The following is a 27,375-nucleotide window of genomic DNA, read 5'->3' as shown; positions in this document are numbered from 1 at the left end:
CATTCATATTTTGTTGAAGTATTATTCAATAAACATATTCATAAAGGATTTTTGAATTGTTGCTATTTGTAGAATATTTTTTTAAAAATCTCACGTACCCCTTGGCATACCTTCAAGTACCCCCAGGGGTACACGTACCCCCATTTGAGAAGCACTGCTCTAATCAGTAGCTGTGCACATGTCATGTGACTGGTCACGTGCGCAACGCTCACTTCCTCGTATGATAGGCTCTTCCTCTCAGTCTTACACGCATTGACTCTGAAATTACTTATTCTCTGATGGGATTGCTTTAATCTATGACGCAAAAAAAGATCCAAAATGAGACTGAGCTCCTTTTTATGTGTACTTTTTGTCTGTGGATGTTTCAGTCCTCACTTGGCGAAACAGACTGGACTCAAGAGGAAGACTGTCAATGACAGACCTGTGACTGGTAAGGAGCTGTTCTCAATCCGCAATATCCTAATTCCTCCAGTAGGTGGCAAACTTTTATTCCTAACGCTTTGTACTGACTGATTGATTGATTGAGACTTTTATTAGTAGATTGCACAGTTCAGTATATATTCCGTACTTTTGACCACTAAATGGTAACACCCGAATAAGTTTTTCAACTTGTTTCAGTTGGAATCCACGTTAATCAATTCACTATTTAACTGTGTGTTTTTAGTAACAGGTTGTAGTGTTTATTTATATCTATCCAAACAGTTCTGCTTTTGTAAGAAAGTTCCTAAAGTCCGTGACTGACTTCCTGTTTTGGGTTAACCCTGTAAAGTCCGCCGAGCAACACGTGATCTATCGTAAATCTGACGTTTTAGAAATTGTCTCTACAAATAATTGAAAGCGACGTCAATGTATTAAATGTATTACCATGAATTGATTAACGTGGACCCCGACTGAAACAAGTTGAAAAACGTATTTCGGTGTTACCATTTAGTGGTCAATTGTACGGAATATGTACTGAACTGTGCAATCTACTAATAAAAGTTTCAATCAATCAATCAAAGGGTTAATTGTGGCACTCTCGATAGTGTGGTTCTTCAGATTATTGTTTAATGTGAAGCGCTTTGAGGGTCTAGGACAGTGGTTCTCAAATGGGGGTACGCGTACCCCTGAGGATACTTGAAGGTATGCCAAGGGGTACGTGAGATTTTAAAAAAATATTCTAAAAATAGAAACAATTCAAAAAGAATTTATAAATATATTTATTGAATAATACTTCAACAAATTATGAATGTAACTTCATAAACTGTGAAAACAAATGCAATATTCAGTGTTTACAGTTAGATTTTTTGTGGACATGTTCCATAAATATTGATGTTAAAGTTTTCTTTTTTTGTGAAGAAATGTTTAGAATTAAGTTCATGAATCCAGATGGATCTCTATTACAATCCCCAAAGAGAACACTTTAATTTGATGATTACTTCTATGTGTAGAAATCTTTATTCATAATTTAATCACTTCTTTATTTTTCAACTAGTTTTTAGTTATTTTTTTTACCTTTTTTTTCCCAAAATAGTTCAAGAAAGACTGAGCAATATCTTGCACTGTTATACAATTTAATAAATCAGAAACTGATGACATAGTGCTCTATTTTACTTCTTTATCTCTTTTATTTTCAACCAAAAATGCTTTGCTCTGATTAGGGGGTACTTGAATTTAACAAAAATCTTCACAGGGGGTACATCACTGAAAAAAGGTTGAGAACCACTGGTCTAGGAAAGCACTATATAAATCTAATGCATTATTATTATTATTATTATTTTGTTGTGTCTAGGATCAAACATTCTTAGTTATTTTAACTTAAAAAAAGAAATAGCATACCAACGTTTAGCATAGTATAGCACTTAAATAATGCAAATTAATTATTAATTAGATGTATTAAACCAGAGGTCCCCAAACTATGGCCCGCGGGCTGGATACCACTTGCCAACGTCCAAAATCGGAGCCACAAGAAATCCCAAGTAAAAAAAAAAGGTTGGTTTTTTTGTGTGTTTTGTAAAGTGTGAAATGAATTATATTTATATAGCGCTTTTTCTCCACTGACTCAAAGCACTTTACACAGTGAAACCCAATATATAAGTTACATTTTTAAACTAGTGTGGGTGGCACTGGGAGAAAATGGGTGAAGTGTCTTGCCCAAGGACACAACGGCAGTGACTAGGATGGCGGAAGCGGGGATCGAACCTGGAACCCTCAAGTTGCTGGCACGGCCACTCTACCAACCAAGCTATTCCACCCCGTTTTTTTTTTTTAATTATTTTTAAAAATCTGTCCTTTTCTAATCCACTTTCTACCGCTTGTTACTCTTGGTGTCTCCTAGACGCTCAGGCAAATCATATTTTCTAAAAATGCATTTTCCCATCGATAACATCGCGCTCATGCCGAGCACGTGGCAAGTGCGCGTTCTTTCACTCAATTAGTGCGCTATATATACAGGTATATACATATATATATATATATATATATATATATATATGTATATACATACATATTTTTTATTTATTTATAATTTTTTTAAATGTATTTATTACACATATACACACACAGCCCAGTCGGCCCCCGGCCAATTTTTTTTTAACCCAATGCGGCCCCCGAGTCAAAAAGTTTGGGGCCCCTGTATTAGACTAACTCACTTTTCCACCTATAACACAAAGCTATACACTAGAGTTGTACATCACTTACAAGCATAGTTGGTTCTGTGACGGAGCTCTTAAGTGAAACCACCACTCCCCTAAAACAGCACATTTGTAACATGCATCATTCATTTTAAAAACAAAAACACATTTTTAGTTATGAAATGTTCTATAAAACAATACAATGGTATGTACTACTAATAACAAAAACAGTTTTATGAAGAAATAAGAGATCATTTACCCTGGAGAGTAGACTTCTATGGCATCTCCTTCCAACTGCTTTTCCGTCAAATACACAATCAACAGCATTGCCATATTTTTATGGATAAATGTTTGTCATTTAGATATTATTTCAACACCTGTGGCTAGCGTGATTGAGTCATTATGCTTAATTATGGTGCAGACTAGCAGTGATAGGTTTGAATTGCTTTGCAAAGTTGGCAAAACGCTCAGTCATGTTTTTGATTATTTCTTTTTTTTTAACTCAATGAATGTCATCCACTTCTTTAGTCAATCAATCAATCAAATTTTACTCATGTAGCCCTAAATCACGAGTGTCTCAAAGGGCTGCACAAGCCACAACAACATCCTCGACTCAGATCCCACATCAGGGCAAGAAAAAAACTCAGAAACCTTGGAGGGGGCCCCAGATGTGAGGCCTGTGTGGTATAGTGGCCAGATGAAAGCTATTTCTTTGTTAAAAATTCGCCAAAATGAGAAACAAAAATCTCGGTTCTGATGAGACAACGATTGAACTCTTTGGTATGAATGCCAGGCTTCATGCTTGCAGGAAACTAAGCACCGCTCATCACCAGGCCAATAACATTCCTACAGTGGCAGCATCATGCTGTGGAACATTTTATGGTGACAGGAACTGGGGGACTAGTAAGGATAGAGGGAAAGATGAATGCAGCAATATAGAGACATCCTGGATGAAAACCAATGCTTCCAATCCAACCTTAAGGATCTTGAGAGGTTCTGTGAAATGGTGAAACTGCCCAAAGATAGGTGTTCCAAGCCTGTGGCATCGGATTAAAAAAGACCTGAGGCTGTAATTAATGTCAAAGGTGCATCAACATAGTATTGAGCAAAGGCTGTGAATACTTATGTAAACGTGATTTTTATTTAGTTTATTAGTTTTAATACATTTGCTTTTTAAAAAAAAGTTTCAAATTGTCATTATGTGGTATTGTCTATAGAACTTTGAAGACGAAAATAAATGCATTTTAAAAAAAAGATTGTAACGTAACAAAATGTGGAAAAAGTGAAGCGCTGTGAATACTTTCTGGATTCACTGCAGATTAGCATGTATTGACCTACAATACTTTGGATTGGTTTTAGCATCTTTAACATCCACAATGTATCCGTTCCCTTATGCATCATTTAGTTTTATTGTATGTGTCCCTCGGTGGAAAAAGTTTGGACACCCCTGGTGTAGTGTCAAAATGACTGTAACCTTCAAAAGTTTGGAGACCTTTAATGATGCTATTGAATGTGAAAGTGTCTCCAGAAGTTTTGCAGGTGTTTTATAAATATATTTGTCTCCCCTGTGGCACTTTGTTGCACACCTTTTTTTGCCCTCCACTTCCATATAATAACACAATAAGTGATGGATAATCTATGGCATTTTTGCTGAGATGATACCAATTCAACAATGTGATAACAAATACTGTTTTTCTTGTGTGTCTTTACAGGTATTTTGACTCAGATAGTTTCAGATGCAGCGATGAAACCATACGGGAGCACCTACATACCCGCCTCCTATGTCAAGTACATTGAGTCTGCAGGAAGCAGAGTCATGCCCATCAAGTCAGTTTTCAGCCATTTAAAGTAACATTTAAGAATGCATATCGTGGTAAAGAAATGTCTTTGTTTAACCCTTGCCTAGATTGACTCTTACTACTGCAGAGTATGAAAACATATTCAGGAGGATAAATGGGTAGGAAGACACCCACACACACAATACTGCAATTTAAAAACCTCCATTACAATAATTGTTATTGCTGTTTCAGCCTCCTCCTCATCGGTGGCGCCTCTAATTTGGAAACATCTGACTTTGCAAGGGTGTCAAAGATATTTTATCAGCTTGCTCTGAAGGTTTGTATGATGGAAACACCATTTTCAGAGTACCTCACTTTAAAAAGTTATATGACAAAACATATAAATAAGAAGTCAGGGTCAAGAATAAATGAGAACATTAAAGTGGGAGTGTTTGTGTTTCAGGCCAATGACGCTGGAGACTTCTTCCCAATTTGGGGGACATGCTTGGGAATGCAGCTGCTCACTGTCCTGGTAGCCGGGCAAAATCTTTTGACCAAAGCTACAGCTGAAAACGTGGCCTTGCCTCTCAACCTGACACCAGGTTGTCACATCTCTCGTATTTACAATGTTCACTTAACAGCTCATTTTGCTCCTGAGAACACACAGGATGTGTTTATGGTTCACTGTGTTGCACGCTACCAATTCTTAAAACAAATAACATCCACTCACTGGACGCAACAATAGGTAGAGATACACAATCAGAGTAAGTGAATTCATAAACAGACAGACAAATAGTTTAAAACTTTAAAAAGTTACCGTATTTTCCGCGCTATAAGCCGCCCCGTGTTATAAGCCGCACCTTCAATGAATGGCATATTTAAAAACTTTGTAAACCTATAAGCCGCACCGGGTCATAAGCCGCGCCCACGCTGCGCTAAAGGGAATGTCAAAAAAACAGTCCGATAGGTCAGTCAAACTTTAATAATACAAACCAGTGTGCGAATGTGCAATCACAACAATAGTAACACTCAAAATATTGCAGAGCAATAGCAACATCAATAACTCAACTTTGCTCGAACGTTAATGTCACAGCACACAAAATAAACATTTAAAGCTCACCTTCAGAAGTTATTCCTCATCCATAAATCCCTCGAATTTTTCTTCTTCGGTGTCTGAATTAAAAAATTGGGCGAATACGGCATCCAAAATGGCGGGCTCCGTCTTGTCGAAGTCATCAGAGTCAGTGTCGCTGTTGCTGTCCGACAGTTCCATGAATCCTGCCTTCCTGGCCGGATCTTTTTTCAGCTATCTTGTTTTTACAATATGCGTGGAAAGTAGCCAGCTTTTCTTGAAAGTCTTTTGGCAGTTGCTGTGAAATAGTAGTCCGTGTGCGGATGGAGAGATTGCGTCTTTTCATGAACCGGAAACACCAAGAAGCACCACCTTTTAAAATCATCCAAGTGAAGTTCGCTTGCTGGCGCTGTTGCCTTCATTGGAATAGTGATGGTACTGACACTTCTGCTTGCTGCTCGAGTTTGTCCTCCAACTGTTGCCATCTTGCTTTGTTCCCTCAAACTCTGTGTTGTCTTCTTTACTTGGCGCAGGTCTTCTTGTTGCTTCCTCCACCTAAGCACCATTGATTCATTTATGTTCAATTCTCTCGCTGCTGCTCTATTTCCGTGTTCTTCTGCGTGACTTATTTCCTTGAGTTTGAATTCGGATTAGCCGCGCGCTTCTTCTTCTACGGGGGCGGGTGCTTACCTTGGCGGTTGCGTACCGTAGAAGAAGAAGCGCTTCCTCTTTCCAGGTGGGCGGGTGCTTACCGTAGAAGAAGAAGCACTTCCTCTTTCCAGGTGGGCGGGCGCTTACCTTGGCGGTTGCTTACCGTAGAAGAAGAAGCGCTTCCTCTTCTACGGGGAAAAAAGATGGCGGCTGTTTACCGTAGTTGCGAAACCTAAACTCTATGAAAATAAATATTTATATTAATACATATATAAGGCGCACCGGGTTATAAGCCGCACTGTCATCTTTTGAGAACATTTTTGGTTTTTAAGTGCGGCTTATAGCGCGGAAAATACGGTAATACATTTGTGTTGGTTTAAAGTTGATATAACAGTCTATGATGAATGGTAACAAGAAAATACAGTAGTAATTTGTTTCAAACATGCTCAAAAAGTTACATCAAAATAGTTTACAGTTCAAAATATTCAAAAGGGAGTAGGAAGAAACAAAGCTTATTTTCTCTCACCCTTTTTTCTTTAATGATATAGATATAATATACACAAATTACCAAGAACAAGAATCCTGATAAACATTTGAAACTTTATTGAAAAATTATATCATTTTATTCATCTCATTATGTAATTTGCAACTTATTCAACAATTTTTTGAGAATTGTATTATTTATTGTTCATGGATTTAAATTGTGTACAAAGTGAGAAGAGGAAAAAAGAAAGAATAACTGTATTAGCAATTGCTATGAAATGGAAAAGGGATACTATTAAATAAACTCTGCATCTTCCTAATCCTTTTGGGACATGAAATGTAAAAATGAAAAAATATGATGCATCACATTGTAAAATAAAGGAACTGGGGGACTAGTAAAGATAGAGGGACAATTTAATGCAGCAATATATAGAGACCTCCTGGATGAAAACCAATGCTTCCCATCCATCCTTAGGGATCTTGAGAGGTTCTGCAGAAAGAAAACATATGATGCATCACATTGTAAAATAAAGTTAAATAAACCATACAAAATACATAAACATATTTTGTTCAGAAGTTCATACATTTATATTGATAAATATTTGTACGGTATTGTTGAATAGATTTTATGAAAAAAATGTTTAGTTTTTTTTAAAATCATGAATAATTATATTACTTTTGAATAGTCATATTTGTAAATTTGTATTGTATACATTAATAATTATGAATCAATCAATCAATGTTTACTTATATAGCCCTAAATCACTAGTGTCTCAAAGGGCTGCACAAACCACTACGACATCCTCGGTAGGCCCACATAAGGGCAAGGAAAATTCACACCCAGTGGGACATCGGTGACAATAATGACCCAGTGGGACATCGGTGACAATGATGACTATGAGAACCTTGGAGAGGAGGAAAGCAATGGATGTCGAGCGGGTCTAACATGATACTGTGAAAGTTCAATCCATAATGGATCCAACATAGTCGCGAGAGTCCAGTCCAAATTATGATAATAAATTGGAAAAAGTTATGTAAGTAAATAAATTATGTTTAAAGGGTAAATCACTTGTGGTCATAATTTGTTACACTCATATGTACCGGTAACTACATTGACACAATCTATAAAATTGGATACAGAAGTTTAAATACATAATGTCAAAACGTTTATTTTATATCATTAAATAGTTAGAAGGGGTATTAAGTTTATACATTTACATAGACATTTAAAACTATAATGTTTTTTAAATACAAACCCCGTTTCCATATGAGTTGGGAAATTGTGTTAGATGTAAATATAAACGGAATACAATGATTTGCAAATCCTTTTCAACCCATATTCAATTGAATGCACTACAAAGACAAGATATTTGATGTTCAAACTCATAAACTTTTTTTTATTGCAAATAATAATTAACTTAGAATTTCATGGCTGCAACACGTGCCAAAGTAGTTGGGAAAGGACATGTTCACCACTGTTTTGCATCACCTTATCTTTTAACAACACTCAATAAACGTTTGGGAACTGAGGAAACTAATTGTTGAAGCTTTGAAAGTGGAATTCTTTCCCATTCTTGTTTTATGTAGAGCTTCAGTCGTTCAACAGTCCGGGGTCTTTACTGTCGTATTTTACGCTTCATAATGCGCCACACATTTTCGATGGGAGACATGTCTGGACTGCAGGCGGGCCACGAAAGTACCCGCACTCTTTTTTTATGAAGCCACGCTATTGTAACACTTGTCTTGCTGAAATAAGCAGGGGCGTCAATGATAACGTTGCTTGGATGACAACATATGTTGTTCCAAAACCTGTATGGACCTTTCAGTATAAATGGTGCCTTCACAGATATGTAAGTTACCCATGCCTTGGGCACTAATACACCCCCATATTATCACAGATGCTGGCTTTTGAACTTTGCGCCTATAACAATCCAAATGCTTATTTTCCTCTTTGTTCTGGAGGACACCACGTCCTCTGTTTCCAAATATAATTTGAAATGTGGACTCGTCAGACCACAGAACACCTTTCCACTTTGTATCAGTCCATCTTAGGTGATCTCGGGCCTAGCCAAGCCGGCGGCGTTTCAGGATATTGTTGATAAATGGGTTTGGCTTTGCATAGTAGAGATTTAACTTGCACTTACAGATGTAGCGACCAACGGTACTGTAGTTACTGACATTGGTTTTATGAAGTGTTCCTGAGCCCATCTGGTGATGTCCTTTACACACTGATGTCGTTTTTTTTATTCAGTACCGCCTGAGATCAAAAGTCCATAATACCGTCGCTTACATTCAGTGATTTCTCCAGATTCTCTGAACTTTTTGATGGTTTTGCGGACCGTAGATGGTAAAATCCCTAAATTCCTTGCAATAGCTCGTTGAGAAATGTTGTTCTAAAACTGTTTGACTATTTGCTTACAAAGTGGTGACCGTCACCCCATCCTTGTTTGTGAATTACTTAGCATTTCATGGAAGCTGATTTTATACCCAATCATGGCACCCAACTGTTCCCAATTAGCCTGCACACCTGTGGGATGTTCCATATAATTGTTTGATGGGCATTCCTCAACTTTATCAGTATTTATTGCCACCTTTCCCAACTTCTTTGTCACGTGTTGCTGGCATCCAATTCTAAAGTTAATGATTATTTGCAACAACAAAAAAATATTTATCAGTTTGAACATCAAATATGTTGTCTTTGTAGCATGTTCAACTGAATATGGGTTGAAAATGATCTGCAAATCATTGTATTCTCTTTATATTTATATCTAAAACAATTTCCCATCTCATATGGAAACAGGGTTTTTAGTGTACAAGTCATTTTTCATAAAAATAAGGTCAATAAATAAATGGATAATTAAAGAGGTACATTAAATACCTACTGAGTCATAAGTAAGGAGAAATTATTCTTTCAAAATTGTGTAAGTCAATTTGCTTCTAAGAACTCAACTTAATTTAAAAATTATGTTCTCTATGTAAAACACCTGATGAGTGCTGCAGGTAATCAGGGCATTCAAAATATGTTTCTTGATGCCCCTTTTCACTGCATGTTTGGAATGAGATCTCACTGGATTATGCAGGGGTGCCTCTTTAATTGTCATAAAAATATCCATCCATTTTTACCGCCTGTCCCTTTTTCGGGTCGCGGGGGGTTGCTAGAGCCTATCTCAGCTGCATTCGAGCAGAAGGCAGTGTACACCCTGGACAACTCGCCACTTCATCGCAGGGCCAACACAGATAGACAGACAACATACACATTCTATAATAATTTAACTTTAATTGACAAAGTTTTTTGTTTTCCCTTACAGCAGCCTATACCAGCAGGATGTTTGAGGGTTTCCCTAAGGAGCTGATGGAGGCTGTGCAAAGAGAACCTCTCACTGGTCATTTTCACCACTATGGACTCACAGTGAAGGTATGCTGAGTAAACAATGCCAATTTAACTTTTTTGCTCAATTTGAAAAATCCTCTAATTAATCTCCTTGTGATGAATATGTCGTCCTCAGGCTTTCAAGAACAATGAGAAACTGCAAGGATTCTTCACTATAATATCTACAAACACTGGTGAAAGTGGAGTTGACTTTGTCTCAACCTTTGAAGGTTTGTGGAAAAAAACGACTTTTGAAATTGTTAATCACAAAATGTAGACAAAAGTGGAAATCAATTGATTGTAATTGCAGGCAAGCAATACCCTTTCTATGGTGTGCAGTGGCACCCGGAGGTGAATCGTTTTCAGTGGGACAGTAAACTGAACTTTCCTCACTCGCCTCACGCAGTCCAGCTGTCGTCGCTTGTGGCAGAGTTTTTCATCAATGAAGGTTGAAATTTAAACATTTCTAATCAGGCTTTGGGTTGCTGCTTCTACATAGCTTTTAATTAATTAATCTCATAATTGAATCGTTTAGTTGGTGATGCCTTTTAATGACTTGTGTACACAGGCAAACTAACCATCAATGAAACAATTGATTATTTTTTCTTTATTATTATTTCCAATCACTTTTTCTGTTCATCTTTTTAACGTTTCATATGTTATACAAGGTGTTGATACATTCGAATTACTTGTTTAACACATATAACTGCTTATCAGGTTAAGAGGGCTTTCACAATTACATGCAGTATTACAGAGGCTGTTTTCAACATTTACACCTCGTTAAAGTACCAAGACACTATGGTGAAAGTTGTCCCCTGCACTTGAACCACCCTGGGAGGAAAGGGGAGCAGTGAGAAGCATCGGTGGCCGCGCCCAGGAATAATTTTTGGTGATTTAACTCCCAATTCCAAGGGAGGCAACGGATCCCATTTTTATAGTTTTTGGTATGACTCCGCCGGGGTTTGAACTCACTACTTCCCAGTCTCAGGGTTGCCCACACTTTTTCTGCAGGCGAGCTACTTTTCAATTGACCAAATCGAGGGGATCCACCACATTCATATATACCATTTATATTTATTTATTTATGAACGAGACGTTTTTGTTAACAAGTTGTGTTTAATGATAATACAAGCATGTGTTACACACATAGATGTCTTTCTTTCACGAAGACAAGAATAGTGTCATGCCTGTGAATCGGGTTTTATGTTTGATCATGTTTTGATTTCTGGACTCTTGTTCCGTTTTGCACTTCCTGGTTTGCTTTGGTTACCGTGTCAACCCATTAGTTTCCACCTGGTCCCTCTAGTCACGTCCCGATCCTCAGCCTCTCACACCTGTTACTAATTACCACAGCCAGTATTTAAGGATTTTACTTTCTGTCCATCAGTCTGGGAATTTTGCTTGCCTTCATGCACACAGGCTACCCTTGCTGCATCTCCTTCATGCCTTCGTCCATAGATCCATGTCATGTATTATGTGCGTCCCAAAGTCACCAGCCTTGGCGTCACTATAGACAGCGATTTTAAACTAGACGAACAAGTCAATGGCGTTTTAAAATCGTGTTTTTATCACCTTCGTCTTTTAGTAAAGGTTAAACCGTTTTTATCTTTTAACCTTTTTGAACAAGTCGTGCATGCTTTTATTTCAAGTCGCCTGGACTACTGCAATGCACTTTATGCTGGCATTAGCCAAAAAGCTCTCTCCCGGTTGCAGTTAGTCCAGAACGCGGCAGCACGACTTTTAACAGGGGCCAGGAAACGCCAGCATATAACCCCAATTCTTCAGAGTTTGCACCGGCTCCCTGTTCATTTTAGAATTGATTTTAAAACATTGCTGTTTGTTTTTAAATCTTTACATGGACTGGCACCTCAATATATCTCGGACCTCATCCAAATTTACATCCCTGCGCGCGCTCTGAGGTCCGAAAGCCAGCTCCAGCTCGTGGTGCCCAAGACCAGACTTAAGACCAGGGGAGACAGGGCCTTCTCTGTGGTCGGCCCTAAGCTCTGAAACACTCTGCCCCTCCATGTTCAAACTGCTTCCACAGTGGAGTGTTTTAAGTCTCGTCTTAAGACCCACTTTTATTCTTTGGCTTTTAACACTACGTGAGTTGTGTGGTCCTCTGTCCTCTGTTGTCCTCTGTGTTTTTTATACACTTTTATTTTTATTTTACTGTTTTAATTGATTTTACCCTGTAAAATAGTTTTTAATCATATTTGTTTTTATATTGTTTTTTATTGGTTTTATTTTTATTCATTTTTTGTTTTATTCAGTCATTGGTGGAGCATAATATTGTTTTTAACATGGCTGTGCAGCACTTTGGAAACGTTATTGTTGTTTAAATGTGCTATATAAATAAAGTGGATTGGATTGGATTGGATGTAAGTTGTTGTATATAGTTCATAGTTTAATGCTTTTGTGCTAAGTCTTTTTGTTTATGTCCATAGTTCATTCATGCCATCGTGCAAGTGTTTTTGTTTTCCTGTTTGTATTTTTTTTGTTGCCAAGTTTTGTACCTCCTAGTGAGCGCCCTTAGTTTGTTTATTTTTTTATTATGGTGTATAAATAAACTAATATGGGACGGCGTGGCAAAGTGGGAGAGTGGCCGTGCGCAACCCGAGTGTCCCTGGTTCAAATCCCACCTAGTACCAACCTCGTCACGTCCGTTGTGTCCTGAGCAAGACACTTCACCCTTGCTCCTGATGGGTGCTGGTTGGCGCCTTGTATGGCAGCTCCCTCCATCAGTGTGTGAATGTGTGTGTGAATGGGTAAATGTGGAAGTAGTGTCAAAGCACTTTGAGTACCTTGAAGGTAGAAAAGCGCTATACAAGTACAACCCATTTACCATTTATTTACACTCTCGTCTGGCTCGTGCCAATCATCCTTTGCGTGGAAGAAGCAAAACCAATCCATGTCCCGGTGTGACAAATAGAAGTTGGTGTATTACCTGATTCTGACGACTTGCATTGCTTGGAATCAGACAGTAGTGATGATAACCTCCAAATATTTGATAGGAGGAGAAAAAAAGTATTCCTTTCTGTACAATACCACATGAAAGTGGTAGGATTTTGGCATCTTATTTATCCAGCTTCCATACACTTTAAAAGAAAAACATTGGCGGCAAATTCCGTAGCTTGCTTGATTGATATTCACGGCACCCGAAGGTCTTGTGAGATGACGCTGGCTGCTGCGAGATCATTATTAAGAAAAAATGACCCAGAGGAAGGCGAGAAACACTTTCTATTTCAACAGACTCTCGCGCCGTACCTTCCGTCAAAACTCTAAAGACCGACTGCAAATTTTCTATCTTCACAATAAAAGCGCTGCTTCATGCTGCCTGCGCTGACAAAATAAGAGTCTCGGAAAGCTGGCGTGCACAAGCGATCGCTCGGAAAGCTGGCGTGCACAGGGCTTTTATTGTGAAGATAGGAAATGTGCAGTCGGTCTTTAGAGTTTTGACAGAAGGTACGGCGCGAGAGTCTGTTGAGATAAAAAGTGTTTCTCGCCTTCACCCCCTCGGTCATTTTTTCTTAATGATCTCGCTGCAGCCAGCGTCATCTCACAAGACTTTCGGGTGCCGTGAATGTCAATCAAGGGATGTCTTGGGGAAGATTGATGATCGCTAATTTTTAGGTCTATTTTTTTTTAAAAGCTTGGTTGGCAATCGACTGGGCCCCCTTGCTCTAACCACTACGCCACTGAGTAGGGCACTAATTTTCCAATGTATTTTTAAGCATTACATCCCACCCTCTCAGCTTATAAAGTGTGATTACGTACGTACATTGCATGCGGATTAGCTTTGGATGTTGTTAGCTAATTATAGCAATTTGGATCGTTAGTGTTAGCTGTCCTTGAATGTATGTACTGTCATAACAACAATATGACTGCAAATTGTCCGTTGCTCATCTTGGACTGCTTTTAAATGTGTGCACGTTTCCTGCGCTTACATGTTGATGGGGCCGGGTGAGTGACAGCCGTAAACACCATTGATTTTTTTTTCAGGGTGAGCATTTTTCATTACTTGAACTTCATAATGAGGAAAAATATAGACAGTTTTAGAACAATTGTGATCTGTTAAACCACTAATTGTAACCAGTGGTGTGCCGTCAGGGCCAGCAAGGCCGTCTCTATGAGTATAAGTCGCTCCGGAGTATAAGTCGCACCTGCCGAAAATGCATAATAAAGAAGGAAAAAACATATATATGTCGCACTGGAGTATAAGTTGCATTTTTTGGTGACATTTTTTTGATAAAACCCAACACCAAGAATAGACATTTTGAAAGGCAATTTAAAATAAATAAAGAATAGTGAACAACAGGCTGAATAAGTGTACGTTATGTGACGCATAAATAACCAACTGAGAAGGTGCCTGGTATGTTAACGTAACATATTATGGTAAAAACATTCAAATAACTATAACATATAGAACATGCTATACGTTTACCAAACAATCTGTTACTTCTAATCGATAAATCCCATAAAATCTTATACGTCTAGTCTCTTACGTGAATGAGCTAAATAATATTATTTGATATTTTACGGTAATGTGTTAATTATTTCACACACAAGTCGCTCCCGAGTATAAGTCGCACCACCGGCCAAACTATGAAAAAAACTGCGACTTATAGTCCGAAAAATACGGTAATCAGAAATCATGATCATAATTAAAGATGAAATTATTTTTGTATTTACTTTCCCTAAATATGTAAAATTATTAATATTCTCTTCATGTCATATTATGTTCGTTCCAGTGCAGTTGTTTTTAGTTTTAGTTTGTATCCAGTCACTATTCAGCTAGCCATGTTGTACCAAATCTGCCATGGGCCATCAGAATCAACAATGCGGGCGTCCGTGCACTGTAAGTAACTTGGACATACAGTTGATAGACACTTGCGATAGCGTCACGAGTTGTTGTCAGTAAGGCCTTCTAGCTCGCCTCATGTTAAACGTGACGTTTCAGTGTCCTGTGATTGGATACTCATCGGGACCGTTAGCGGATTAGTTAGACAACACATAGAGTTGAGAGACAGCTGCGATAGCCAATCAGATCCCAAGTAGTTGACAGTAGCCTATCCAAGTCGCCAGATGTTAACGAGACTGTGATTGGATACTCACTTGTCATTTCAAAGTGAGTATCATGGCGTCGATCACGGCTGCCTCTGTGCTCTCGTGCGTTCTGTTTTGTTTGTTTTATGTGCATAAATTGTGTGTCCGCAGGCTCTTATACCCGCAAAGAGCTACTGAACATCAGATCTATCACCCCTACGGACTAGAGTCAGCTGCGGATTTGGTCCATTCCTTGATCAAAAGAGGGAAACTGCACCGAAGAGGATCATGCACGCCTTTACCTGGCATCTTTCTCTCCGTCTGCTCACTTCCCAACAAGATGGACGAGCTAGCGTTGCTGATGAGAAGAAACAAGGACTTTTTCTCATCTTGTGTTTTGTGCTTCACGGAGACGTGGCTGAGTGAGAGTGTCCCGTGAGATCATTTCATCCATACTGGTGGCTGCCTATATACCGCCCAGCGCGGACATGCATGACGCTCAGCGCACGCTTGCAGGCCAGAGCTTACATGAGGAACTGTCAAAACGTGAACTATGATGTGGTTTGTTTTCCCGGAATGCAAAGGAACTAGACCGGACAAGTAAAGACATGTTTAATTAACCACTATGAAAAAAGTGCAAACAAAAGGCGCGCACAAGGCGGGGAACAAACTTGGCTAATAAAACAAAAAAAAACTAGCACAAAGGCAGAACTATGGACGTAAAAATGAAAGACACTAACTGTGGCATTTAACAAACCAAACTTACTTGTGGTGACGTGAGCAGGGCCGCATGACATAGGTATGAAACACAGAGTACAGAGCACAATGAAGCCAGGCCAACTGCCTGGCAACTACAAGCTTAAATAATAGTGACATGATTATTGACAGGTGCGTGAGTTCAAGTGAATCAGGTAAACTAATTGGTCGTCATGGTAACCAAACAAGGGAGCGTAAACAGGAACTAAAAAGATTCTTAAACCAACAGAACATAAGTAAACAAAACGTGATCACAAAGACATGAGAGGAACGGTCTTTTCCGGACTCTCTTGTTATCGTACTTGGTGACTTTAACGAGGGAAATTTGAGCTAGGAATTACCCAAATATAGGCAGTTTATCAAATGCCCGACCAGAGATGAGAACACTTTGGATCACTGTTACACCGCAATAGGCAAGGCATACCATGCAGTCCCGCTGACTATCAATTCACGTGATGTTGCAATTAATCCCTTCATACAGACAGACTGAAACTGGGTAAAACTGTTATGAAGACCATTAGGTGTTACACCGCTGAGGCTGTAGGGGAGCTGAGCGCATTTTTAGAGACGACAGACTGGGAGGCAGTTGGAGCGGCCACGAACAATCTGGACGAGTATACGGACACCGTGACCTCATACATTCAGTTCAATGAGGCGCGAATCATTCCAATGCGCACCAGGGCTTGTTATAACAACGACAAGGGGGAAGCAAAGTACCACTTCAACGGAGAAGTGGAGAAAGCTAAATCTGTGTACTCTAACCGTCTGCAGGAACCGTTCAGCTCCAACAATTCTGCGGTCGTGTGGAGAGGGCTGAGGGCCCTTAGGAACTATAACCCCAAAGCCCCCCGGCCCTGAATGACTGGACTCTCACTCAGGGCCTCAACATACATTGTTGTCATGAACGGCCCTCGGCTCATCAAAGCTCTGCTCCCCCTACCATCACCCCAGCTAAATCTTTAGTGATCCACAAGGGAAATTGTTCCACACAGTACCTCAGTTACCATGATGGAAAGTGTTTGTTTGATTGATTGATTGATTGATACTTTTATTAGTAGATTGCACAGTTCAGTACATATTCCGTACAATTGACCTCTAAATGGTAACACCCCATAGACGGGCAAACTCTTCAGGCCAAGACTCAACTGTCTACTTGCACCTCAGGGAGAAACAGCCCTCCTTTCAACAGTTCTTAAAAAACTCTGCAAAATAGCCTGCAACAAATAACAGGAGTTAGAAACATTCTGGTCACAGATGCTTCTTGTGCCGTTTGTTTTACAACTGAAAGGAATGCTAACATGAGTGATTCCAACTATTTTGGGCTGATTGTGGTGGCTCCACAGCGATCGTTCTGCCACACAATACAATTACCGAGGGGTAATTCCACTTCAACATGTTTGATTGCTCGTTTGCATCTCAACAGTTGATTTTCTCACTGATAATGGCAAAACCATCCTTGTCCGCACAAAACCTCCTGTGTTAGAGTATAAATATTTGGGGTATTTGGCACCAGCCACTTGACTAGATCTGACTAACCTAAGTCTTTGAGCATGAACTAATGAAGCCTAATTAGATGAGAGACGAAACGTCTTCTGAGGCAAACCTAACATTCCAGGTGCGATCGATTGAATGCCCTGAGAATACAGTGACTTGGATAAATGAAAACTTCCATTGAAAAATGTAGACAGGTGTGTGCTTTTCCAAAGCATGTCCAATCAACGGAATTTACCACAGGTAGACTTTAATTAAGCTGTAGGAACATCTCAAGAATGATCAGTTGAAACAGGATGCACCTGAGCTCAATTTTGAGCTGTACGGCAAAGGCTGGTAATACTTTTGTATGTTTCTCAAGGTTTGTCATTGTATCCCATTGGGTTGAGTTTTTTCTTGCCCTAATGTGGGATGTGAGTTTGGTGGCTTGTGCAGCCCTTTGAGACACTCGTAATTTAGGGCTATATAAATAAACTTTGATTTCTATGTTTTACATTATTTGTAAAATTTCAAAAATCTTTCCAATAAAACCCAAAAATAATTTTCATATTGACATTAGGGGGTATTGTGTGTAAAATTTCAGGACAAAAATTAATTTATTGCATTTTGGAAATAAAGCTGTAACATAACAAAATGTGGAAAAAGTGAAGCGCTGTCAATACATTCCAGATGCATTGTGAGCTGGCCAATTGTGTTCTTGTTGAGGTTTTGTTTTCAATAACGTAACTGTGAGCAAGTTGCAAACAGCCTCTTTAACAATCATTAAATGTCAATTCTGTTGTAACAATAACTCGATTGCAAATTGTTAGTTTTTTCTCCGGGATTGCTTTTCTGTGTTGTTAGCTAACAATAGCGATTTGAATTACTAACCTATGCCGTCATTGAATGTATTGTCTGTATTGTCTGTATTGTAACAACAACGGGAGTTGAAATTGTTAGTTGCTTCCCTTGGACTGTTTTTTGTGTGTAATGTGTATGAGACAGGCGTGAGTGGCAAGCCTGAACGCCAAACAAATTCCTAAAACCAACAAATTTGTATTCATTATAATAAGTAATTTTAACCAAAGGTGGTGTTTTTGTTATGTTTTTTGGTTTGAAATTCAAGATTCAAGATTTTTTATTGTCATATACACAGTTAAACAGACAGTTTGCCGTATAATGAAAATCTTACCTTGCTGGTCCACCCTTCAACAAGTCGCATAGTACTAAGCTAAAAATAAAAAATAAAAATAAAAAGTATATACAAGGCACAGTAAGTAACATAACATTATTGCACATTCTGATTGACAGTCAACAGTATAGATATGGAAGTGACCTTGGGTCACGACAGCAGTTAAAGTGTCTTTAGTGATCAAATGTGAAAGGTGTCGACAGTGATGGTTCACAGTTCGGGGGTGGTCAAAGTAGCTGCCTTTGTTCAAAAAGACAAAAGTAAATACGGGGGGGGGGGAACTAGCATTCACAAGTTAGCATTCACAAGCCTGATGGCCTGTGGGTAGAAACTGTCAGTCTCGTAGTCCTGGATTTCAGGCTCCTGTATCGTCTGCCTGATGGTAGGAGGCTGAAGAGATTGTGCTGGGGGTGTGAACTGTCCTTTATGATGTTGTGAGCTCTCCTGGTGGCTCTGGTAGAGTACATGTCCTGTAGTGAGAGGAAGGCTGCTCCTGACATGTACTGAGCAGTTTTAGGCACTCGCTGGAGTGCCTTCCTGTCCGTAGTCAAATGCAGAGAATAATTTCGCCACACCATGAGTGTGTGTGACAATCATTGGTACTTTAATTTTTAACTTAGCAGTGCAGTTTCCATACCAGACTATGATTGAGCTGGTAAGGACACTCAACCGTACTTCTATAGAAGTTGCTGAGAATTTTGGGTGGCATACCAAATTTTCTCAGCCTTCTTAGGAAGTACAGTCGCTGCTGGGCTTTTTTTATTGTTTGTTGGGTGTTTTGATTCCAGGTGAGGTCCTCGCTGATGTGGGTCACGAGGAATTTAAACGTTTTCACCCTGTCCACCTTTGTCCCCCCTATGTACAAAGGTGTGTACTGTGCACTCCTTCTCCGTGGGTCAATAATCATCTCCTTGGTCTTGTCTGTGTTCAAGGAAAGATTATTATCCTGACACCAGGCCACCAGTTCCGCTACCTCCCTTCTGTACGCTGCCTCAGCTCCCCCGGTGATCAGTCCGACGACCGTAGTATCATCTGCAAAGTTGATGATACTAGTGTTGTTCTGGGAGGTCACACAGTCGTGTGTGAAGAGGGTGTACAGTAGGGGGCTCAGCACGCAGCCTTGGGGGGGTCCCTATGCTTAGAACCTTTGTGCCTGATGCCTGGTTGCCGATTCTGACTGACTGGGGCCGGTTTGTGAGAAAGTTCAGGACCCAGTCACAGAGAGTTGGTGTCAGACCAACATTGAGGATATGTAATGTGAGCAAGTTGCAAACAGTCCCTTGAATATGAACTGTTTAAAAAAAAACATGTTTACTAAAGTCGACCTAATCCAGCTTTAAATACAGTTAATATTTTTTCATTAAGTTCCCGATTCATAGTTTACGTTGTTGTATATCTGTTTACCTTTTTGTCTTTTGGTTCTATAAGCTGGTAATGCCGTCAAATGACACAGCGGAGTTTGCAGCTAACTGCTGTATGTCACATTCATTTAACTGCTCATCAATTCATCTTCAATTTGATCAGTTCCTCGTTTTATCAATGGATATTTTTGTTGTCTGTTATTTGAGCTGGTGACTTTCTTTAAAAAACAGAGACAAGCTAAATGCTAATCAGACTGTACGTGCTGCAATAGTTACTCATATTATTGATTCCCAGTAAACTAATAATTAAAAGCCTGACTCTTGGCAACTGGTATAAAAACAAGACTTTTTCCACGAGATGTAGTTGATTTGTTAAAAGAGACACAGCAGGCCACGTGTGTTCTGATCTAATCACATGCTTCTTATTTCTGCTTTTTTCTTCACAGGGAGGAGAAGTTTGCATGATTTCGATGAGTTTCAAGAGGCACTGATTTACTGCTACACGCCCGTATTTGCTGGAAACTTCAGTGGATATGAGCAAATCTATTTTTTCTAAAATATCGTCCTGGAACTGCTGTGGCAATGACCTGGGTTACATTTCACAAGGCAGGCGAGTCACACAGGGTTACCAAAAGATGTATTTTTCCTATTCAGAAACCTTTTTTTTAATGATTGTACTGTTTTGGTTTTATTTGACATGGTGTGCTCCATTATTTGAAATACTCCGACTTCCTCCCACCTCCAAAGACATGCACCTGGTGATAGGTTGATTGGCAACACTTAATTGGCCCTAGTGTGTGAATGTGTGTGTGAATGTTGTCTGTCTATCTGTGTTGGCCCTGCGATAAGGGGCGACTTGTTTAGAGTGTACACCGCCTTCTTCCCGAATGCAGCTGAGATAGGCTCCAGCATCCCCCGCGACCCTGATAGGGACAAGCGGTAGAAAATGTATGTATGGAAGTCAGGAAAGTTACTTGGAGCCATTTCAAAGCAGCTTAAGGTCACAAGTGAAACTGTGCAGACAATTGTTCGTAAGTGTAAAGTGCATGGCACAGTTTTGTCACTGCCACGATCAGGAAGAAAATGCAAGCTATCGCCTGCTGCTGAAATAAAATTGGTCAGGATGATCAAGAGTCTACCGAGAAGCACCAAAAAGCAGGTCTGCAATGAATTAGAAGCTGATGGAACACAGGTGTCAGTGTCCACAGTCAGGCATGTTTTGTTTGCATCACCATGGACTGAGAGGCTACCATGCAACAAGGAAGCCCTTGCTCCAGAAGCGACACCTTAAGGCTCGTCTAAAGTTTGCTGCTGATCACATGGACGGAGATAAGACCTTCTGGAGGAAAGTTCTGTTGTCAGATGAAACAAAATTTCAGCTGATTTGCCACAATACTCAGCAGTATGTTTGGAGGAGAAAAGGTGAGGGCTTTAATCCCAGGAACACAATTCCTACCGTCAAGCATAGTAGTGGTAGTATTATGCTCTGGGCCTGTTTTGCTGCCAATGAAACTGGTGCTTTACAGAGAGTAAAAGGGACAATGAAAAATTGTCCCAAAATTCTTCAGGACAACCAAAAATCATCAGCACGGAGGTTGGGTCTTGGGCGCAGTTGGGTGTTCCAACAGGACAATGACCCCAAACACACGCCAAAAGTGGTAAAGGAATGACTGAAGCAGGCTAGAATTAAGGTTTTTTGAAAAGCCTTCCAAAAGTCCTAACTTAAACCCCAATGCTGAAAAAACAAGTTCATGTCCAACAAATTTAGCTGCACTGAACCAATTTTGTCAAGAAGAGTGGTCAACAATTCAAGCAGAAGCTTGCCAGAAGTTTGTGGATGGCGACCAAAAGTGCCTTATTGCAGTGAAACTTGCCAAAGGACATGTAAGCAAATATTAACATTGCTGTATGTATACTTTTGACCCAGCAGATTTGGTCACATGTTCAGTAGACCCATGATAAATTAATTAAAAAACCAAACTTCATGAATGTTTTTTGTGACCAACACGTATAAATGGAGGTCCACAAGCAAGAGTCCTAGTTGTCAAAGAGATCAAGGATCTGGACAAATATTTCAACTCTCAGCAGCTACAACAACAACAATGATAATGGAAAACAAACATCAACTTTCAAATACAAAATGACAACGCTCCAAGGGATTACCGAACAAGAAGATATTTCATCATCATCGGCGGTCACTTGAACGAGTATGACGATCCTCCAGGTAAGGGTGGATCCCTTTATGAAGAATGCCTGTGCGTGATTTGTTTTACGTGGGGAGACTGGTGCACAGATAGTCACCACACGATCCTTGACAGAATCGGGTCATTTGCCATGAATTGATTAACTTGATTAAACAAGTTGAAAATCCTATTCGGGTGTTACCATTTAGTGGTCAATTGTACAGAATATGTACTGTACTGTGCAATCTACTAATAAAAGTTTCAATCAATCAATCAGTCAGTCAGGGTCCAATGGCATGGAGTCCAAGACGACTGGGGACCCTTTTCTGCTGCAGCCTTCTTCTGCCATCGCAGCCGTTGTGGTAGTTTTTAAACCTACCGTCTTCCGCCTGCTCCGCCGTTGAGGTCTTCACAGTATCCCTGGCAAGGGGGCAGTCAGGTATCAGGCCTTTGCCAAAGGCCACCTGGGGTAACTGTAGTAAATGGGTTAACTTCTTAGTACCCAAGACCCCATAGAGAGTCTCCACTGCCGGATGCACTTTAATGTCATGCCCAGGACACAGAAGATATTTATTCAGGTGCTCACTCATCTACACTTCTAGACATTCATAGAGCAACACAAATGATTGGTGAACAGGAATAAATCGAACTGAAAACCTTACAATAGTCTGTAATTAGACTATTGATCCAGATGCAATATTTTTCTTTCACACCAGGAGTAATTGTTTTTATTGTACAGACTAAAAATATAACAGAAACAATAAAAGCTCAGTTGGTAGAGTGGCCGTGTCAGCAACTTGAGGGTTGCAGGTTCGATTCCCGCTTGTGCCATCGTAGTTACTGCCGTTGTGTCCTTGGGCAAGACACCTTACCCACCTGCTCCCAGTGCCACCCACACTGGTTTAAATGTAACTTAGATATTGGGTGTCACTATGTAAAGCGCTTTGAGTCACTTGAGAAAAAGCGCTATATAAATATAATTCACTTCACTTCAACTAAAAACTGTCGATTATTAATTTACGCAGCAGAAGTTTGTATGAAAACTACAACAACGTGAAGCATTTTTTTTGGAACAATTCAACAAACCCTTCAAAGTTATCCCTATCTCAGAAACATGGATGGATGCTAAAAAAGGAATGGATCTTGACCTGGAAGGATATGAAGTAAATTACAAACCCCTTTTCCATATGAGTTGGGAAATTGTGTTGGATGTAAATACAAACGGAATACAATGATTTGCAAATCATTTTCAACCCATATTCAGTTGAATATGCTACAAAGAGAACATATTTGATGTTCAAACTGATAAACATTTTTTTTTGGTAAATAATCATTAACTTTAGAATTTGATGCCAGCAACACGTGACAAAGAAGTTGGAAAAGGTGGCAATAAATACTGATAAAGTTGAGAAATGCTCATCAAACACTTATTTGGAACACCCCACAGGTGTACAAGCTAATTGGGAACATGTGGGTGCCATGATTGGGTATCAAAGCAGCTTCCATGAAATGCTAAGGTCAATTCACAAACAAGGATGGGGTGAGGGTCACCAATTTGTAAGCAAATTGACAAAGAGTTTAGAACAACATTTCTCAATGAGCTATTGCAAGGAATTTAGGGATTTTACCATCTGTGGTCCGTAAAATCATCAAAAGGTTCAGGGTATCTGGAGAAATCACTGCATGTAAGCGATGATATTGCGAATCTTTGATCACTCAGGCGGTACGGCATCAAAAACCGACATCAGTGTGTAAAGGATATCCCCACATGGGCTCAGGAACACTTCAGAAAACCACTGTCAGTAACTACAGTTGGTTGCTACATCTGTAAGTGCAAGTTAAAACTCTACTATGCAAAGCGAAACCCATTTATCAACAACACCAAGGACCGCCGCTGGCTTCGCTGGGCCCGAGTTCATCTAAGATGGACTGATGCAAAGTGGAAAAGTGTTCTGTGGGCTGACAAGTCCACATTTTCAAATTATATTTGGAAACTGTGGACGTGGTGTACTCCGGAACAAAGAGGACAATAACCATCCGGATTGTTATCGGCACAAAGTTCAAAAGCCAGCATCCTTTGATGGTATGGGTGTGCATTAGTGCCCAAGACATGAGTAACTTACACATCTGTGAAGGCACCATTAATGCTGAATGGTCCATACAGGTTTTGAAGCAACATATGTTGTCATCCAAACAACGTTATCATGGACGCCCCTGCTTATTCCAGCAAGACAATACCAAGCCACGTGTTACAACAGCGTGGTTTGGTAGTAAAAGAGTGAGGGTACTTTCATGGCCCGCCTGCAGTCCAGACATGTCTCCCATTGAAAATGTGTGGCGCATTATGAAGCGTAAAATACGACAGTGGAGACCCCGGACTGTTGAACGACTAAAGCTCTACATAAAACAAGAATGACAAAGAATTCCACTTTCAAAGTTTCAACAATTAGTTTCCTCAGTTCCCAAACGTTTATTCAGTGTTGTTTAAAGAAAAGGTGATGTAACACAGTGGTGAACATGCCCTTTCCCAACTACTTTCGCACGTGTTGCAGCCATGAAATTCTAAGTCAATTATTATTTGCAAAAAAAATAAAGTTCATGAGTTTGAACATCAAATATCTTGTCTTTGTAGTGCATTCAAATGAATATGGGTTGAAAAGGATTTGCAAATCATTGTATTCCATTCATATTTACATCTAACATAATTTCCAAACTCAGATGGAAACAGGGGTGGTATATCAACAGAACCAACAGGGACATAGGGAGAGTAGCTGTGTACCTGATGAAGAACTTAAACTGCAAGGTGGTAATAATTATGTCATTAGCTATTGATAATACCTTAGAATGTATAATCATTGAAATATGTCATGAAAATAGTAAAAGTTATATCTATAGATCACCTAAGTCAAATGGATTGAGGGAACTTTTATTGAAATAACTCCAAAAATAATGTGTGCAGACTTCAACATTGACCTCTTGAGCCAAAACAAACAAAAGCCCATATATGACTTCATGAATTGATTAACGTGGACCCCGACTTAAACAAGTTGAAAAACGTATTCGGGTGTTACCATTTAGTCGTCAATTGTACAGAATATGTATTGAACTGTGCAATCTACCAATAAAAGTATCAATCAATCAATCAAAAAAATGGACACAATGTATAGGCTGAGTTTATATCCTAAAATCACAAGGCCAAGTAGAATCTCAGGACACAGTGCCACACTTATTGATAATATTTTCACTAATGATTTGGTAACAATACCACAAGTGGTCTGCTAATATCCGACATCAGTGATCATCTGCCAGTTTTCTTAATCTATCATGGTAACTACAAGAATAGGAACATTGATGATGAAAATACATAAATGTGACAACTTTCAAAAATGAAGTGAGAAATCAAAGTTGGGACAATGTAACAGTGAAAAGAGTAACAACAGTGAAAATGATGTAGATTATGCATATGGTATCTTACTAATACCTTCGAGATGCTTAATGAAAAACACTGTCCATTGAAACAATTTAATAAGAAGCAAAAGAAAAATAATCATCCATGGATGACAAAAGGACTGAAAAATGCTTGCAACAAGAAGAATACATTATATAGAACATTTCAATCAATCAATTAATGTTTATTTATATAGCCCAAAATCACAAGTGCCTCAAAGGGCTGCACAAGCCACAACATCATCCGCGGTTTAGCGCCCACATAAGGGCAAGGAAAAACTCACAACCCAGTGGGATGTGGATGAGCATGACTATGAGAAACCTTGGAGAGGACCGCAAATGTGGGTCCACAGTGGCTCTACTATAATAGTGTGAGTCCAGTCCATAGTGGATCTAACATAATAGTGAGAGTCCAGTCCATAGTGGGGCCAGCAGGAGACCATCCCGAGCGGGACATTTACGTTTGTATAACACAAAGATCTAAAGAGGCCGAAAACAAGTACAACACGTATAAGAACAAGATAACTGGCATACTACGAACACGTAGGAAAGAATATTACAGTCAATTATTGGACCGTAACAAAAACAATATGAGAGCAAACGGGGCATCCACAATAGCATGATTAAAGATGGTGCTAGGAAGGATTATCCTAAATACTTCTTAGATGGAAATGTAAAAAAAATGACAACATGAACAAAGTAGTCGAAAGCTTCAATAAGTACTTTGTGAAAATTGGACCAAAGCTGGAGGAAAATATTCCTCATCTTGAGTTGGTGACGTCTTGTCTACGGTGTACCCCGAATGCAGCTGGGATAGACTCCAGCACCCCCGCGAGCCCGAGAGGGACAAGCGGTAAAAAATGAATGGATGAATGGAGTCAGTTGTGGACTTGAACTACAGACTGAAATCCCAACTCGATGTTCCTCGTCGGCAGCACGGTGGACCAGGGGTTTGTGCATGTGCCTCACAATACACAGGTCCTGAGTAGTCCTGGGTTCAATCCCGGGCTCAGGATCTTTCTGTGTGGACTTTGCATGTTCTCCCCGTGACTGCAACACTAAATTGGCCCTAGTGTGTGAATGTTGTCTGTCTATCTGTGTTGGCCCTGTGATGAGGTGGCGACTTGTCCAGGGTGTACACCGCTTTCCGCCCGAATGCAGCTGAGATAGGCTCCAGAGCGACCCCGAACGGGACAAGCGGTAGGAAATGGATGGATGTACCTCGAAGGTTCATCAAGCATATATCAACGTCGTTGCCCTTGTGGTAAACTGAATTTTTCATGTTTTTTTTTCTGTGTTGGACTAAATTGGCCCTAGTGTGTGAATGTGAGTGTGAATGTTGTGTTTCTATCTGTGTTGGCCCTGCGATGAGGTGGCGACTTGTCCAGGGTGTACCCCGCCTTCCGCCCGATTGTAGCTGAGATAGGCGTCAGCGCCCCCCGTGACCCCGAAAGGGAATAACCGGTAGAAAATGGATGGATGGATGGATTTTCTGTGTTGGTTTGCACATCATGTTTTACTCTCGCTCTCGCCCACAGTCTGGAGTGCAGCTGACGCTGGGCAATCGTGCACACCTGAAAGCTGATTAGGTGGTCTATTTAGTCTGGGTGCTGACGGCCTGTCAGTGCCGGAACTTTGTATTCCACTGCAAGTTCTCTCGCATGTGTCTTGGCCTCCTACAAACTCACAGTCTTTCTAGTCTGTTTTGTGCTCCTCTCAGGTTTGCTTATTTATATCCTAGCCTTGTCTAGCGTCTTTAGTTAACATTTTGTTTCTTTGTTTTACTTCGTGTTTTGAAGTAAGTTATCCTAGCTTCGTCTAGCGTTTTCTGTTCAATTTTTGATTGTTTGATATAGTTATTTATTCATGGTGTGTTTTGTATTTCCACCATCGCTTTTTGTTTTGGCTACGTTCCACTTCCACCTAAATAAAGGAAGAACTTAACTATATCAAA

General features: G+C 39.8%; 1 protein-coding gene across 5 annotated transcripts; it reads left to right on the top strand.

Moving 5' to 3' along the window:
- Positions 1–202: 202 nt before the first annotated feature.
- Positions 203–27,375, top strand: LOC133552053 (gamma-glutamyl hydrolase). 5 transcript variants are annotated; one of them, XR_009806610.1, is made up of 10 exons: positions 203–430; positions 4,325–4,439; positions 4,519–4,569; positions 4,643–4,727; positions 4,854–4,992; positions 9,905–10,011; positions 10,103–10,196; positions 10,277–10,414; positions 20,238–20,401; positions 26,960–27,375. XR_009806610.1 is itself a non-coding variant. In XM_061899376.1 (9 exons), exons 1-9 carry the CDS (start codon positions 319–321, stop codon positions 20,345–20,347), a joined length of 948 nt encoding a protein of 315 aa, XP_061755360.1. In that variant the 5' UTR covers positions 203–318; the 3' UTR covers positions 20,348–22,247. The 5 variants fall into 5 exon arrangements, 4 of the variants coding, with proteins under 4 accessions (XP_061755360.1, XP_061755351.1, XP_061755368.1 ...); XM_061899376.1 differs by lacking the exon at positions 26,960–27,375 and having other exon boundaries at positions 9,908–10,011; positions 20,238–22,247; XM_061899367.1 differs by lacking the exon at positions 26,960–27,375 and having other exon boundaries at positions 20,238–22,247.

Source organism: Nerophis ophidion, linkage group LG01, assembly GCF_033978795.1.
Source record: "Nerophis ophidion isolate RoL-2023_Sa linkage group LG01, RoL_Noph_v1.0, whole genome shotgun sequence".
Lineage (NCBI taxonomy): Eukaryota > Metazoa > Chordata > Actinopteri > Syngnathiformes > Syngnathidae > Nerophis > Nerophis ophidion.
This window is presented reverse-complemented; position numbering and strand designations above follow the sequence as displayed.